The sequence below is a fragment of the Podarcis filfolensis genome (assembly GCF_964270895.1).
Source record: "Podarcis filfolensis genome assembly, chromosome: 1".
Classification (NCBI taxonomy): domain Eukaryota; kingdom Metazoa; phylum Chordata; class Lepidosauria; order Squamata; family Lacertidae; genus Podarcis; species Podarcis filfolensis.
The window spans coordinates 2396017-2413898 of NC_139604.1; the positions used below are offsets into that span (position 1 = coordinate 2396017).

At 41.4% G+C, this 17882-nt stretch overlaps 1 protein-coding gene across 8 annotated transcripts in view; it reads right to left on the reverse strand.

Annotated features, from left to right (window-relative positions):
* IKZF2 (IKAROS family zinc finger 2) overlaps positions 1 to 17882 on the reverse strand; it is a 99348-nt gene that overhangs the window by 20274 nt on the left and 61192 nt on the right. For all 8 annotated transcript variants that reach the window (XM_083630610.1, XM_083630608.1, XM_083630604.1 and 5 more), the window contains one exon: positions 15742 to 15909. In XM_083630610.1, coding sequence (XP_083486736.1) covers positions 15742 to 15909 — 168 coding nt within the window. The remainder of the gene's footprint in view (positions 1 to 15741; positions 15910 to 17882) is intronic.

Here is a 17882-nt window from a genome sequence, read left to right on the forward strand (position 1 = left end):
GATCAGAGGAAAGAGGAGATCAGAACTCAGACTGTGGATTGTTTGTTTTTATGCTTGAAAAGGCTAGAAATCCTAAAAGATATCCTGCCAGTGTGAAGGAACTGTTAGAAGAATGCATAGTGAATTTCAGCTTTCAGTGGTGCTTTTGAAAAGTACCCTCTCTCCTTCCCTTCCTTTGGAGCCAACTCCTGGGGGCAAAGGTTCCTTCACCCCCACCATAAAATATTCAAGGGCCCCCCTCCAATGTTGATAAACATTGCCATTCAAATGGTGTGGGTGCACTGTGTCAATTATGCAGAGCTGCAGCTGGGGGTGAGGTCTAGCCAGGGCTTCTGCCCAGGGTGAAGCCTCCAGGGGGGTGCCATTGAGGCCCCCAGCCTCCCAACATGTCTGGGTTTGGGCCAGAGAGAAAGATGAAAAAAGTGAAGGTGAGCCGCAAACCCATGAAGCTGAAGGAGGCTCGTTTACAAAGTGATGCAGGAGAGTTGGAAAATCTGGAGAGGCTGCGTGGTTCTCCCCAGCGAAGCCTAAGATGGGATCCCCTGTGGGTTTGCTACTGTGTGAGAAAGAAATTCTGGAGGGACGGAAGGAGGGGTGGGACTAGAATGATCTTTGGGTCCCTTCCAACTCTACAATTCTATGATCCCTTCAGAACTTTGAATGTGTTTAAATAGCTAAGGTTGAGGCATTTTAGAGACTATACATGATCTACACACAGGAAAGTAAGGGGTGTGTGAGCATTTTCCCTGCCAGAGGTGGTTCCCCGGCAAGCTCCGGTCAGCCCGGCTGAATTAGGATTGTAGTGCGAGGGCACTTTCTACTTTAGACTCACAAAAAGTATTTCTTTGCCTTACATGGAGCCTAAAATGACTACAAAATTACCGTTTCCTAAAATGAGTAATCAAACAAAAATTAAATTGAAAGGAATCTTGTTGAAGCTTACTTGGGAGTAAATTTACAGATCAAAACTCCTGGAAAGGGTTTGCACAGAACCAAGAAGAGGGGGTGGGGGTGGCAAAACGTCTCAAATCGCGCGGTGGCAGCAGCGGGAGGCCCCATTAGCTAAAGTAGTGCTTCAGGTTAAGAACAGTTTCAGGTTAAGAAGGGACCTCCAGAACGAATTAAGTTCTTAACCCGAGATACAACTGTAATGAGTCCTTTGAGCAGCAGCCCTACGCAGGGGCTTCCGCTTCCCCCCTCTTCTCCCCCTATGTGACCCCTATAATTGGCCCTGGAATGGGACATCAGAAGAACCTCTGAAACAGCTTGTGGGAAGAGAAGACGGAGAATCATTTAATCTGGTGATCCAAAATGCTTGTGCTTATGGTACGATCAGAAGAGTATGACACAGAATTCCTCCTATACTTTTTTCTGGCATTAGGATGAATGGCTGAAACAGATTCCTCTTAAGCAAATTAAACTTTTCATACTGACTGGCACGTAGCCATTGAATTATTCAGTTTAATTAATGGCTTTAGTTCTGGTGTGTAACAAGTGATAACTATATAGGTAAAATACTGATATGAAATCAGTATCAAAACTTACAAATCAATAGTATTGTGAGCCTTAAATATTATACTTAAAATATTTGAATTAAAACAGCCATTTGTTTGGATGTATCTAAGTTAACAAACCGTAATTGACTCTGGATGGACGTGTAAGGAAATGGTTGCATATGAAATGAATAGATTCAAGCAGATGTTTGTTATACCTTTTTTCAACTCAAAAGCAGCTCCAATACCACATCCTGAACTGCTCAGAGTGAACTTTAGTTTAGGTGTGAAACTCTGGCCCTCTGTAAGGTTTGCAGGTGCTATGTTATCACCACCATCTTTCTAGGTGAAAAGTACAAATTTGCAAACATATATGTTAGCAGAAAAGCTTAGCAAGCAAGATGGCTATATCTGCTTGTCAAAAAGTAAAAGAGAAATTGATTTTATTCACCATACTTCCCTCTCCACACTAGCTGCCATGCTCAAGGGAAAAAGGAAAACCATCACTATGTTATCATAGATTTCCACCCAAAATCCAGAATCCATTTTATTATATTGTATCTTTGAAGTGGAAGTTTCCAGTTTTTATTGTTGCTGGGGAGGTAAATCTGAAAAACTCACACTTAACATACTCAAGGTTTAACAGGCAGTTTGATACCAAGCAGGCAAACTTAGGGAGGTATAATGATATATAATTAACATTTAGGGTAGGGTGCACTCAACAGGGAACTAAAGTCAGTCGTAGCTCCATGGCGAGTATTTGTGTATGATAAACATAATAGCAAACACATCCTTGTCATGTTCACAATTTATGTTTTCATGTATAAGCTTGAAGCACCTTAAACACACACTTAGAATCATAGAATCATAGAATCATAGAGTTGGAAGAGACCACTTAATTAAATGCAAATGTTGGGTTCTAGAACTTCTGGTCTTTTTTTTTTTCTTTTGAAGTTAAAAATAGTTTACTTACACACTCTTCAAAGGTCAGATTCATTTGTTTTTCCACACATCAGTCAGAAAAGTTTCACAGGCTGTAAAACCCACCTTAGTTATAAAGTGGTGAAAGTTCCAAATAGGAATTTAAGAGTGGCTGATGAGAGCCATGCGGTTGAGCTGGAGCAACCAACTCAAACCTCTTCACTGGGGTTATGACAATAAGCTTGATTACCCAAAGTAAGGGGAAGTGACATAGCTAAGTCTGGCAGAACAGCTTTCTCTGTGGTATTAGGCCTCTCATACGCTAATTAGACTTAAGCATGCTGGGTATATGAGAGTGCTTATCCCACTGTCTGCGTGATGGACCTGTTGCCAGGTGGCAGCTTTTGAACAGTAACAAGAAGGGAAGGCAACACATCACTCTTGAACCCATCTTTTCTCTGTGATCAGAACACAGGAACTTGTCCATTCGCTCTTGCTCATCCTTTGCCAGTAACCGTTCTAGAACATCTGATCCTTATAATAAAACCTGACAAAAAACAACCCAATTAACTAAGAAGTTGAAAACAGTGATTCAGAATAGGTGGGAATGGCTGCTTACCCAGTCATGAGGTGGGTGGCTGTTGCAGCCCATTGTGGTGGGCTCTCATCCCTGGGGAGCAAGGCTAGGAGGCCAGCAGTTGGGGAATTCCCAGGCCAGCCATTGGATTGGCGAGATTTTCCGCCATCTGTTTATTTGAATGGTGGCCAATCTGGCCAGGCTGAGTGTGCGTGGCTTGACAACGGACTGAGGTGGAACAGGCTTCACTCTGGTGTAAAGGCTGGCTGTGGCTAACCCCAAGGACCGCAGTTGGACAAAGAACATCCCTCCCTTCCCACTCTATTCAGAAATGCTGTGGGTTTTGTATGCTAACTTTTTCCTTCCTAGATACTGTGTTTAATGGCTTTGTTGTGGTTCTATAACGGCTGCCATTTTCAGAGTTGGGAAGGAATTTGAGTGCAAACAGATTGGCCCTGCTTGAGGGGTTTGCCTTCCTCATAGGAAAAGTCACAACTTTGGCAGATAAGGCATTGGGTGGAATCCCATCCCCACCTCAGAACAATGTGATAACACGGTACCCAAAGTCTCCATCCAAAAGCCAAGGCATCAGCCCTCCAACCGGGGGGCTGAGAGGGATATACTGTACACCCAATGCCTAAGCCAAATCTAACCTACATCTGGAATCAATAAAGTTGTAGTCTATTTTAAAATCCCAGAACGTTGTCCTGTTCAGTTTGTCCACAGGTTTGGCTGTGCTGTCTGCAACAGCACTCGCTATGTAGCAAGGTCAAACTTAGAAAACTCATTTTGGCTAAAATAGTATGATGTCTTGGAAGATCTGAACATAATTCCTGTGACAAAACTGTGTGAGCTTAGGCAAGTCATTGCTCCTCTATCTGCTAAAGGGGTGTTTTCTTCTTACGGTTCACATCTATGTGATGAAGATAAATTTGTTTAGGTTTGTGAAATTTCTCAGATGATGGTGGATGTTCTGTGAGTCTCAATATTGAAATACACATTGGTCTTTCCTAAGAATGAAGAGACTCCAAACCCTTGATCATTTTTAGAACAATTAGATGCATGAAAGATCCTAAGTTTGTGTACTGTTGGAGGGAAGAGAGGTTTCTTTGTTACTTGATTCTTGTTTGTTTGTTTGTTTGCATTAGCGTATCATGACTAAGAAACTTGCTGAAGTTACTCAGTTTTCATTTGCACTGACACTGACCATTCCTAACTGGAGATTTACAGAACACACAACCAACAAAGGGTTGGAATCCTCAGTTAGCATCAGGAATGCTGTCAGACAAATCAGTTCTCTTTTCTAGATATTTTATATATATCAGCTAGCATATTTTTGCTGCTGTACATTTTGTAAATGAGACTGATTAATAGAACTCTCTCCCACCAGCCAAAATTGTGTAGTTAGTTTCACAGCTAAACACAAAATGGCTGCTGTCACAAGCTTTAATTATCTGTGACATTCACTAGAACAGGGTATCCCAAACTTGGGTCTCCAGCGGTTTTTGGACAACAACTCCCATCATCCCTAGCAGCTAACAGGACCAGTGGTCAGGGATGGTGGAAAATGGACTCCAAACACAACTGGAGACCCAAGTTTGGGAAACCCTGCTCTAGAACTTTGCTTCATGCACCCATTCACAGGATATTTGGTTCTTACTTATATCTAGTATAGTGAATCTAGCTAGGCCTGCCAAAACACCCCAGAATGGGATACCTCATTTTTCATAGGTATCAAGAAAGAAGCTAGCAAAAATTTAGACAAATAACTTCTTTCTTTATATGGACCCTCCCTTTATATATAGCTTTAAGCTAGATTTGTGAATTAAAACTATTTTTAGTAGAGATAACTTCCAATTGACATAAGAAATCTGGAGTGGATCAAGTAAACCCAGATGAGTACTGAGGTCTGCATCAGACATGCCACTGCCAAGGTCAAAAACATTTCTCATACATCTGAAATCAAACAGTTATGCAAACATGGCACAAATTAGAACACTTCTAATCGCAGGATCTTTAAAATGTCTTGCAGGGAGTGGGGAGAAACATATATTGGTATAGTGAAGAACCTTTGGTTGTTTGACAACCAGTTTACAATATGAAATGCAGCAATTCCTGTTCAACATAGTACTGTTCCCAATCCTTCTGGAGAATTTCCTGCCATTCCTTAAAAGATCACAGGTTTGTCTGTGTTGTTTCCATAATTATATACAGTTGTGAAACCCAAAGGCAGAAGGAACTCAGACAGTAAAACCATACAAAGCAAATGGAGAGGGGGAAAATGCAGGTGTGATGAAAACCAGACCAAAGGACACAAAATATCATGAACGAAAGGCTCAGACAGAGGAATTTTAAGACAACAAGAATACAAGAATGAAGCATTCACGGCTGTTATAGTTACAGTTGAACTATATCCCCAGTTCAACTCAACCCATATCTTTCAAACCAATGGTCAGTGGTCTCTGCATGGAAAAAATAAACATTCTCTAAATGTAAATTGTAAGTTGGCTATTAAATAATGTAATGAAAATAATGTGATGTATGTAAGTTGGCTGTAAATAATCAGCTGGATCTAACTAACACTGGTGAATATGCAGGAGCAGAGGGAACATCAACAAACAAGAAAAGCAGCCATTCTACCTTCAAAAAAGGCTCCTGAAGGCCTGAGCAGAAACTACAGGCAAATGTAGTTTCAAATGTAGTTTCAATGTAGTTTCAATGTAGTTTTACAGCTGCCAGAGGACCTTCTTCCCTAAAGGAGTCCAGTTTAAAGAAAAGATCGGAAGTTGCCCATCTACAGTTAGCACCTAGACAGCTGAGTGAGCAGATACGCACATCACCTGGTCAGTCTTTTCCTCTATGGTGAAATGTACCACATTTCTATTTAGATTATAGTGATTGAATCTAAATTTCCATATCTCCACACATGTACAAATCTTACTCCTCTTTTTGACCATTTTGTTTTTAGGTGCTTGTGCACAACCAAATAGGCTTGGAAAATGATTAACAAATGAATGAATAATAAGGAGAAAAAATAAGTGGACTCTGAGCAGAGCTGGTATCTGGGTGGCCATCCTTGGGCAATGGCCAAGGTTCCAGCACCCTAGTATGGGTCACCAAAAGCACCTGGAGCCCCCTCTTCACTGCCATCACCACTCACCTCACCACAGGTGGGTGGGTGAATGAAGGAATAACAGGTGATGAGGAGCAGCCACCACTCCTCACCTGTCTTCTCATTCAGACCCCCATCTTCTTTACCACTGTCTGGAACTCAAAAGTGCTGCATAATGGGGGGCAACAGAGAAGGGGGGGTAAAAAATGTGGACCTGGCACTGAATTTGAGGTTCTCAAAGCCCCTTGTATATGTAATTCCATATATCTCCCAGCATGGAATTGCAGAAGATGAATAGGCCTGCCTATACACACACACACACAGGTGCTTTTGATTACATCAGCTCTTTAACTTATGTCAGTGTAAGGTTTTTCTCTTAACATTAAAGAACATATGGGCAATTTGCCAAGGGCTTGAGGGCCACAACCTGAATATAAATCTTCATTTATCTGCAGAAGCCTGCCAAAATGTTTGCTTGAACTTGTATTTTCCTTGAGAGTAAAAAACCGTCTTCTTGGTTCTAGACATATGCAACAAGAATGTACTAAATGTGGAAAGTAAGGATGTTACTGAACAAGTCTGAGAAAGCTGCTATAATGAAAGAACTTAAGAGCAAAGGACCATTAGGTTTTATAGCTGTGTAAAAGCAATGTGAGCAGGAGGTCAAGAGTGTTGCTTCATCCTTGAACATAACATGCAGAAAGAGTCTCTCCTGGATCAGGCAGAGGTCTACCTAATCCCTTTCCAAGAGTGGCCAGCCAGATGCTTCCACATGAGGAGCATAAAGGGAACATCCTTCTTTTGTCGTCTGGCCTCCACAAGTGGCAGTCTGATGGGCCTCCAAACTTAGAGGGTAGGTGCATTTACATCTTATAGCAGGCTTCCTCAACCTCGGCCCTCCAGATGTTTGTGGCCGACAACTCCCATGATCCCTAGCTAGCAAGACCAGTGGTCAGGGATGATGGGAACTGTGGTCTCAAAACATCTGGAGGGCTGAGGTTGAGGAAGCCTGTCTAATAGCAAAGTCTCTACCATTCCACCCAATATCAGTTCAAGTTTTCCTGTGCTCCCACACACGTAGCCAAGGCACACTACCCACCCATAAATAACCAACTGATTTGGGCTAACCCTGAGGTTTCCAGAGGCAAGAAAAATCTTAAGGAAAAAATTCCAGCGGGAGAGGACACTTTTCCAAGACAGCTCAATAATAACTCAAAGATAAGGAATGGTGAGCGACTGACACAATGTGTTCAGGCATTCATCTCAAGATGTGAAGTGATGAGTGTGCATGCAAAGCCTGCCGCCAAGACCCACAGGAAGGCTGGCTGCTCGTCAGATCTTTGTGCGATTAGTGCAAAGGTCTGCAGTGGGCTTTAGAGCATATTCAATAGAACACATTTAGGAACTCTTTTTATGATCAGAAACTATGATAAGTCATGTTTCCATGCACAAGGTGGTTTCTTAAACTTAACCAGGCATTTGCACTAATCATTCAAAGATCTGAAGAGCAGGTAGTTCACCCAAGGACTGGTGGTTCAGGGCCAGTATGTGTCCCTCCTGGTTTAACACTTTGTACAGTCAGTCAAGTTCCAACACACACACACACACACACAGAGAGAGAGAGAGAGAGAGAGAGAGAGAGAGAGAGAGAGAGAGGCAAAAGCAGCTAATAAATATTATTAATAAATCAATAATTTTAATGGACACAAATGAGCACCCCCCAAACCCTAATGGACAGAAAAACAAAAGCCACCGGAGGGGAGGGGAAATGCAATGGAATGACTAGAACCCTGAACGCACTCCACACACTGTGACATTTTGTTGCAGAGAGAGACCCATTTATGTAGGCAGGACAGGAATCAGAGTTTTAAGCACTTCCTCAAGGGCCTTTTTCCGTGTCCCCCCACCATTTGAAATGAGACACATAGTAACTGGAGAGAGAACTTTCTCTGTTGTGGCCCCTCCATTATGGAATGCCCTCCCCAAGGAGACTCACCTCATGCCTTTCTGGCACCAGGTGAACAAGCTTTTTATTTTGACTTCTAAAGCTGCTTTTTTAAACACTGAAGTCATTTGTGTTATCTTAAAACAAATCTTCTGCTTCTTTATTAATTATGTCTGACATTATTTCTATTTTTAATCTATAAATCTCTCTGGGATCCTTATGACTGAAGAGGAGGGTAACAAACTTTTTTAATAAATAAAATAAGGAAAGGAGAAAGTAAAACACCAACTATGAAGGAGTGTGCAAATGGGAGCTCTGTTTCTAAATATCCAGAGGACCTTTATTTTATATTTAATGAAATGCACAGTTGGGGGTGGGGTGTTTTGCACATGCACACAAGCTCTACTTGACATCTTATTTTGATAATCTATTCCTAGAATCTACAAGAACCAGGACCAATGTTTGGCAAGAAGGAACAGGTTTGTGGACAAGCAGGTTTTTCTGACTCACCTGCACGGATCAATTGGAAAAAATAAAAAAGGGTAGCGGGTGGAGATTACAGACAAGGGAGAAATCGCAGGATAAAGTGTGAGTAATGGAGCTGGCACTGAGCCTTGCCACACCACCACTGACTTCTGAGCATGCCAGTCCCACAGGCGTAGCTTTCTGGCAGGATAAAGGGAACAGGAGGAAGTACAAGAAACGCTAAGAGTTGTATGCAGCTTACTTGGCGAGCTCTCTTTGGGGAACAATGAAGTGGGCTGGAGGTTTCATCCAGTCACATGTCAATCTTTATGACGGGGGAAGCCAGTGTTTCTCATAGTGCCCAGAATGCTACAGATCATTTAAATGTTAGATTATTCAAGTGAAATCCTTCACTCCTCCCCCCCACTGCTTACTCCAGTATCTGAGACTTTGAAATTTAGTATTAGAGCTGAGCTGAAATGTCTCCAAATATTTTTTTCCCTGAAAAATGTCCAGAGTTTTCGCTCTCTTGCTCCCTTAGAAGAAGGCAAAAGGGAGACAAAAAGTTAGGAAAAAATAAATTAACTGTGCAACTGCCACTAATCCCCACCCCCTATTAACTGCTAGATAAATTTTCCTCCCCCTGGAGAAATTAAGTGAAATGGTCTCTCCAATTGTTCTGCCCACAAAGAGGGTGGAGAATTTCAAGACGTCCTTTGTGCACAGCCCTAATTAGGAAGAATGCCTTCCCTCCTGGTAAATAATATTTACCTGGTAAATAATAATAAATGATATTTTGTTTGTGTGTGTGTGTGTTTGATGTTGAACTCATTTGCAGAGTTTGCCATTGTTGTATCTGTTGGAAGAGAATGCCAGTTTTATGCTGTGCTGAAAATCCATTTTCAATGTTTTAAATCTCCTACATATTCAGTTTATTTGCATGGAGCAAATCCCATACCTTGCAGCTAAAACTAGTATTTCAGGTATCTTAATAGCTGAGGGGCACCCTGTTTTAGAAGGGCAAGCAGATGAACAACCAGGAGACACTTTCAAATGTACCAAACAGCAGTTGGGTTATCCGATTTCTGGTGCACATTCGCTCCAAAAATATTTCATGCTATTTATTTAGTGACAGCTTTAGAAATCAATTCTATCAACTATGACTCACTGAGCTACTGTTATGTAATTAGCATGAACATAAAAAGATAGCCTTTGTTCCGACATATAAGGAAGTGTAAGAAAGCTTATACTGAGCCATATGGATATTTATCTTCAGTCTTTATTCCTGCCAGTAAATTTCACAAGAGGGATCAACACAGCCAAAGTTCCTGTAATCCTGTGCCCCTTGGTTCTACACATTTTTCTGAGAAACTATACCAACCAGAACACTGCCATATTAGATGTGGCCATAAAAGTAAAACATGTGTAGTGGTGGCACTACTGAGAAGGAACATGAACCGATGCGGACTCTGAAGTCATCATCTGAGGCCCTTTTTCTGCACAAGAGTCTTGAATAGTGGCAACATGAGTAAAGGCCTTTTCTGCAGTGGCTCCCTGATTGTGGAATGCTCTGCCCAGGCAGGTTTGCTTGGCATCACCATTATATATCTTTGGATGCCAGGCAAAAACATTCCTCTTCTCCCAGGCCTTTGGGTAATTTAACAATCTATGGCATTTTAATCTCTCTCTCTCTCTCTGTGTGTGTGTGTGTGTGTGTGTGTGTGATTGTTTTTGTTTGTTCTTACGTTATGCATTTTTTGTGATTTTCTATTGTAAACAGAAGGTCAGTATAGAAATTTAATAAATAAATAATCAATATATTTGCTTGGAGACTGTTTTGGGGTGGATGGGGACAGTTTGAGGCAGCAGAGGAAGGTATATTAGTTAGGCTAATATCCCAATGGCTTTTGACATTGACACCTTGATCCCTGTGAGATTAGCTCTTGAGGGGCAATGTTGCCTTAATTTCCTTGATTTTTAAAACAGGGATGGGGATTTATGGCCCCCTTAAAGGTGTTGTACTACAACTCCCATCATCCCCCCCCAAAATACAGATAGTTTTAAAATACAAGTAACAGATTTTTGTATTTTGCCAGACATTTGGTTGATGGGTCTTTATTCTTCTAGTTAACAAATCTGCTGGTTGTTCTGCAGTTTACGGAATTTAGTAAGTGATTTTATCTATATCTATGCAAACACAAGCCTCAACACAGACATATTCATGCTGATTTTAGCCGCATGTAGGTCACCTTAAGCTGCATCTTGTAGGAAATGTGGATATAACTAATAAATAACTAATGAATTTTTACCAAAACAGTTGGAGAATGGAGACTTTTAGCTTGAGTTAGCTGTAAGCAGTTCGAAAGCACGTCAAAGTGCAAGTAGATAAATAGGTACCGCTCCAGCGGGAAGGTAAACGGCGTTTCCGTGCACTGCTCTGGTTCGCCAGAAGCGGCTTAGTCATGCTGGCCACATGGCCCGGAAGCTGTACGCCGGCTCCCTCGGCCAGTAAAGCGAGATGAGCGCCGCAACCCCAGAGTTGGTCACGACTGGACCTAATGGTCAGGGGTCCCTTTACCTTTATATTTGTGTGTGCATGTGTTTGTAATTCAGTTTTATAACTTGCTGTTGTTAGCTACCTGGAAGAAAAGGAGGGATGCAAATGTTTTGATTTTTAAAAAATTTTTGTAAAAGTTAAGGCAATGCTTCAGAAGCGGACTTGAGGCCCTTAAAACGCCAACAGCAACGTTAGAACACTAGGAATTCCCAGGATATAACAAAGGGGATGGGAAGAGAGAGACCTCCTGTGACCTTTGGTACTGATGGGAGTATGGCCATCTTGGTCACTGTGGAGTGAGGGTTAGGGACTAAGTTCATAGGATTACCACATAAATATGTTTATGAGTCTCCAAGAAGGTTTCTTTCTCTGTCCTTTTCAGTTTTTTAATTCCTCTCTGCTTTGATGTATGTCACCCTCAAACAACTGCCTTTGCCCAGGCCTCCAATGCTCATTTAGCACTGTAAGGACTACAGCCCTACATTTAATTATGAAAATATAAATCTTTTATTTTATTACACAGAGAGCAGGGAAACTTATGTGTCTGTGCCTGCAGTCAGAGCAGCATAATTAAGCAAAACCTATGTATGCAAATGACACATCCTGTGTAACCCATTGCATAGTCAATCTCCATTAGCCACCACAGGGCAAGAAGGCTGAGATACAGGGCGGGAAAAGGCCACACTTATCAAACAGAGAAATGGGGAAACGGCCAGAGAGCAGCAATCAAGTTAAAAGCTCTTCCCTAAGACGGGAAGCCTGCAGGATAAAACTTCTTTGCCTTGTGTGTACAATAAAATGTAGGTGTGCGGGGAATGTCAAGCAAAGTTCACAACAGGTCCAGGTTCAAGCCCTGGTTTTCATTTGGCTCCCGTTAAGGAGCTCAGCTTCTCAGTATCAGTAGCACAGCATAAAGCCATGTTGTCCCATATAAAGTTACCTGTAGCATGCTTCAGCATTTGGGCGTTGGTGATTTGGGCTTCAAGAAGGGTTCTAAAAACACTACTGACATGCATGTTTCATTGAAATCAATGGGGTTCACTTCTAAGATTTCTGTTTAGAATCAGTGGGAATGAATTTTAAGAGAAAGAAGCATAAAATTAAATATTTTCTTGGGTTGTGGAGTGGGATGGAAATTCTCGGCTTTCGTTTTGTGCTCTTCAACTGAGAAGTAAAACATTGTATTGAATCTCCACATCTCCTGTAAATCTAATTCTTTTACCATAGTTCCATCTTTACATGCTTAAAGTAACGTCAGTAACTAGTACTCCCTTCTCAGAAATTCTGATCTTGGCTTACATTGTGCCCAGTGCTGTGAGAACAAACAAAATAGTGACTCATGATATGGCTGCTGATAGGAAGCTTTTTTATGTACTCAACTTATAAAGGACCTCACCTGGAGTACTGTGTCCAGTTCTGGGCACCACAGTTCAAGAAGGACACTGACAAACTGGAACGTGTCCAGAGGAGGGCAACCAAAATGGTCAAAGGCCTGGAAACGATGCCTTATGAGGGAGCTGGGCATGGGCTAAGGGAGCTGGGCATGTTTAGCCTGGAGAAGAGGAGGTTAAGGGGTGATATGATAGCCATGTTCAAATATATAAAAGGATGTCACATAGAGGAGGGAGAAAGTTGTTTTCTGCTGCTCCAGAGAAGCGGACACGGAGCAATGGATCCAAACTACAAGAAAGAAGATTCCACCTAAACATTAGGAAGAACTTCCTGACAGTAAGAGCTGTTCGACAGTGGAATTTGCTGCCAAGGAGTGTGGTGGAGTCTCCTTCTTTGGAGGTCTTTAAGCAGAGGCTTGACAACCATATGTCAGGAGTGCTCTGATGGTGTTTCCTGCTTGGCAGGGGGTTGGACTCGATGGCCCTTGTGGTCTCTTCCAACTCTATGATTCTATGATTCTATGACTGACCAAGATTACAATGTGAATGACAACATACAGTAATTCACCCTAAAATGAGGCAGTCTGACTTCCATCTTGCATGGTTCAACTTTTTTTAAAAAATAAGTGAAATCCCTATGGTCTACAAATATGTTTTAATTTAGAAAATAAGGATGCATACTCAGAATCTGTTGACAATAAAAAGTAACTAATCTGTATTCACTAATACTGGAATATATGTTCTAGCTTAAGAAAATAAAAAGTGATTTGCTGGATCAGAGCAAACATTACTTAATCCTGTATTTGTAGCAAGAATAACAGAAGCCACCAGGCACTATGAGATCCACAAAAAAATTCAGTGATAGACTGTTCCCCATCTCATCCCCAAACACTGGATTTGTGTACAAGTCTGTTTGATATTCAGGATAGCCTTCACATGGGGTAAAGACCACCTGGGAGTAACTTAAAGGTAAAGATTGTCAGGTTTACATTTCTTGGTACCAAAAGTATTCGCTTAAAGTGTAGAGATTTTTCCTATTCTAATTAATTCTAGAGGGTTCTGAAAGCTTCTCTGTGTGATAAAAGCTGGTGCAAGCCAGAAGTTTCTAGAAGTTTCTATTCTGCCTGGAAACAAGCAGAAGGTTCCTAATAATAGGCCATAAGGAGCCTGGGTTTCACTTTCTGTCTCTCTTTCTGGCATGGTGGTCTGTACATAGTACTAAGTGTATGTTTTAGACTTACTGAAGTTTAAGTTAAGTCTGATGCAACTGGATTTCTTATGGACTGTGCCAATCCTGAAGAATTTGATTTGTGACTGTTATGCTCATTTACCTTCAGTAATAAACTCTGCTGAATGAAGTTGATTACCTCTGAGTTGTTTTTTGGGGAACCCGGCATCATGTTTATGGTTTTACTCTGCTAACAATATGTTGAGGTCTGCTCTGATCAGTATGGAGCAGAGTCCATGACAAAGATATCATGAAGAAAGGAATGTTTAAGGCATTTATAATTTGAGTAGTGGAATAGTTTCCCATAGTGAGAGAAAATACTACCTATTTTAACACCTATTCAAAATGTAAGATGTGGAATCTACCCAAGAAAAACAATTTCTAGAAGGGGTCCTGTGCTGGTCCCCTGAAGCAAACACAGCAGTTTTGCGGCACCGTAAAGACTAACTTATTTATTATAGCTTAAGCTTTCATGGACTAGTCTACTTCATCAAATGCATGAAGTGTTATTCTGAGTAGCAGGCACTTTTAAACATGATTGTGGTGAGTTAATTGTAAACAGCAAGATCAGAAGAGAAAGGAATTAGGTAATTATCGCTAGGTGTACCATTTTGTAAGCAGAAACTGGACCATGGTAATTTGACGTTCAACTTCTGATACAAGAAAACACATTCTCTGTGCCAGTTTAGGATGAAAGTGCAAAATCAAAAGGCAACAGAGGCCAACTGTTTTGTTATGATGATGTTATCCCCTGTGTACTGGAATATACACCTGCACCTGAGTAGTCTGTTGCTTAGATGATTTATTTCTTCCTGCATAGCTTCATAACTTTTTCCTATGATGTAAATACCATGATTTCCTATGATGTTAAAACTTAAAACATTATTTCTATTTTAGAACAAATGTTTATCATTATCAGTGACAAAGTGATCTAGAAGACAGAGGGTCCAACCTACACTTGCTAGAGATGCTCCTTAAATGTATTCTCTATCTTAGCTGTATGAAACAGATCTTTAGGGTTAAACAGCTGGGGTTTGGTTTATGACTTTTCACATCTAGTGGGGAATCTTCTGAAGACTTTCCATTTCTTAAAACATAACACTCACAATATTCTATTTCTAGTTCTTCAACAGTAATTTGAAATACCTAGTCAAGTTTCCAACGCCTAACAGTTGTGTCTTACATCTCGCATACACATCAATAACCTCACAGTTGTAGGACAGATCAGAAAAACTAACTTGGACATCTGCGTTTTTCTGATACTTGGGGATTACTGAATCACAGATAATGGTGGGCTTAATACCTGAAGTGCTGAAGTTACAAAAAAAAAAAATTCTGGTTGACATTATCCAGGCCTGGAACCATGGGGTCGGGGGTGGGGCACAGAAAGCTTGTCAAGAGTATCCATAGAAGTCTGTTTAAAATAATGTATCTTCCTTTGGCCTAATGGAATCAATTTTCCTTGGAACCATTAAGCTGACATCATAATTTGGTAGATCCATTATTGTGCCTGTCCAATTTATGTGTGAAGGGCACAGAAACACAGTTTTTGCAGCATTCAAGACTCTGGAAATTTTAGCCACACTCAGAAAACCATAGATTGGCTTAATAAGCTGAGGTATGGATAAGCCATTTGCCTGCACACAGAGTCCCTTCTTGCTCCCTTTGAGCTCTGGCCAAGAAGCAGTGCTTGCTTTTTTGTAACAAATACATAAATGACACCTGGCTGCCTCCAGATCAGTAAGCAAATCAGTAGGACAAAGGAGCCACAGGTAAAAGGTGAAAGCCACGCCTTGGCCAGATTCAATCCCTGGCATTGCTGGCTTAAAAGGATTGCAGGCAGTGGATGTGGGCAAGATCCACCCCCAATACATGGGGAGCTGCCATTTTAGTAACTCAGCAATCCAGGCCACTGTGAAAGAGAATCCTGACTGAAATCCTGAACAGACACTGTCAGTCAGTATAGATAACAACTCACTATAAGGTAGCTAGTGATGTATGTTCAGTGCTTTTAAAAGCACTGCAGTTAAAGAGCAGGCGTTGTAGACTCACCCGAGTGCGTCCTGAGGTGTCCTGTGAGGGCATCCCTTCTCCGGCAAGCATAGCTACAGAAGGGACATTTGAACGGTTTCTCCCCAGAGTGTAATTTGATGTGCCTCAGTAGATTCCCCTTCTGTGTGAAGGAAGCTCCACATTGGTTACAGTGAAAGGGACGTTCACCTGCAGTGGAGAAGACAACGGAGAAAAGGTCTGAGAAACCATGGCCAACAAATATACATGCCCAATCTCCCAATATTCAAACAAGGGTGCTCTCATAAATATAATATCTGAGACAATGAAATCCAGGAAAGCTTCGAATCTACCCCTCCTGAAATGCTACATAATACTAGAGAAAAACTTTCAGCACCAGCAGCAGGCGCACACTTTGGTAATATGGCACCCTGGGTGAGGACCAAATCACACACCCATTTCTTATTTTCACAATAATTCATTTTGGTACTGTTGCTTTTTAACGGATCTTCTCCAAATATAGTGTCAGGAGCTGGAGTCAGGAGCAGGTCAGCAATAAAATACTCTTCATTCAAAGAAACCAAAACAATTCAGGCCTAGTGATCACAGCAACTCTTCCCAGCAGGTCTTGCCCCAATGAGGCAGTTGCAAGGACTGAAGGTCACCACTCTCTAAGGCTCCCCCCCCCGATCCTTCCCCAGCAACCTAACGCTCCTTCGTCTTGTCTCTCTTTGCTCCCCTGTCTTCATTCCACTTTGTGTTTTGGGAGACCAGGGTGGTCAACAAAACAGGAATACACTTATGTGGGACACTTCTGTGGCCACCATTTATGTTTTATCACCATAGCTGGGGCTACCAAATAATTATGCAGTCCCACCCACCCATACTCATTTAGACCACATGTGATCAGCAGAATCAGCAGCCATTGGTTTATTCATAGTTATTTATAAAAATTTGTATCCTGCCCTTCCTCCCAAAGGAGTTCAGGGCAGCAAACACAGAAATAGTAAAACAAATAAAATATCTACAAACAATTCCAATACAGATGCAGATAGGGAAAGAACTCTACTTAAAAAAAGCTTGTTGGGAAAGGAAGGCATTCAGAAGACACCAAAGAGGCTATGGACACTACATCTGTCTAATATTGAACAGGTGGGAATTCCAAAGGGTTGGAACCACAGCACTAAAGGCCAGATTCCTAGACTGTGCAGAGCAGACACCCTGACAAAATGGATTGCACAGGAAGCCCCGCCTGCAGAGCGCATGGATCATTTGGGAGTACAAGGGGAGGGAACGTCTTTCAAGCATCCTGACTGCAAGCTGCATAGGGCTTTATATATGTATTCAGACAAACGCAGGTATACCACAATGGGCAGAGCCACACCATACATTTAAAGAACTATGAGTGCTCATTTAAAGCATATCAGTTCCCCCAAAGAATCCTGCGAACAGTAGTGTCCCTCTCACAGCTATATACTACAGTTCCATGATTCTTTGTGCTAAGTCATGTGCTTTAAATGTACGGTGTGGATCTTCCCACTGTCTAAAGCACACATGAGGGATTTCCTGTATTGACTTCATAAATATGGCAATTAAGTTGTTCCATATAACAGTCGTGCTTGCATTATATTGCAGCCGATGGACATTTTTCTCTATAAAGACTACATTTTTCTTATACACAGATAACATGTAAAGTGCAGCCCGCATATTGCCAAAGAAGTCTCTCTCACACACAACAATGCCACAAGGTGTTTGACAAGCGAATAGATGCTGAACTCAGGAACAGAAGGAGGCAACATTTCTGCTTATTGTTGGGTTGTTTAAATTTAAAGCAGCTCAGTAGCTGGGTAGGCTAACAATGAAGCACCTTCAAGTTTCTGAGCAATAAAGCCCTGATTATTGATAAACAAATGACAGAATTCAGCTACAATTTTACACACACCTACCTATACACATATAACTCCATGGGACTTACTTCTGAGTAGACACTGAGCCTAGGATTGAGCTTAGTTCTTAAAAGTTAAGGCTAAATTGTAAATGTAGATCTTAAAAACTTTTAAATTCAGCAAATTCCAGAGTCAGTATTCATTATTCTACCTCAGTTGGAACTTTCAGGGTAGCCAGCTTTCCCTCTCATCTGACAGAATGCTTTAATTACTCATGCCAGAGTCATCTCCATCATT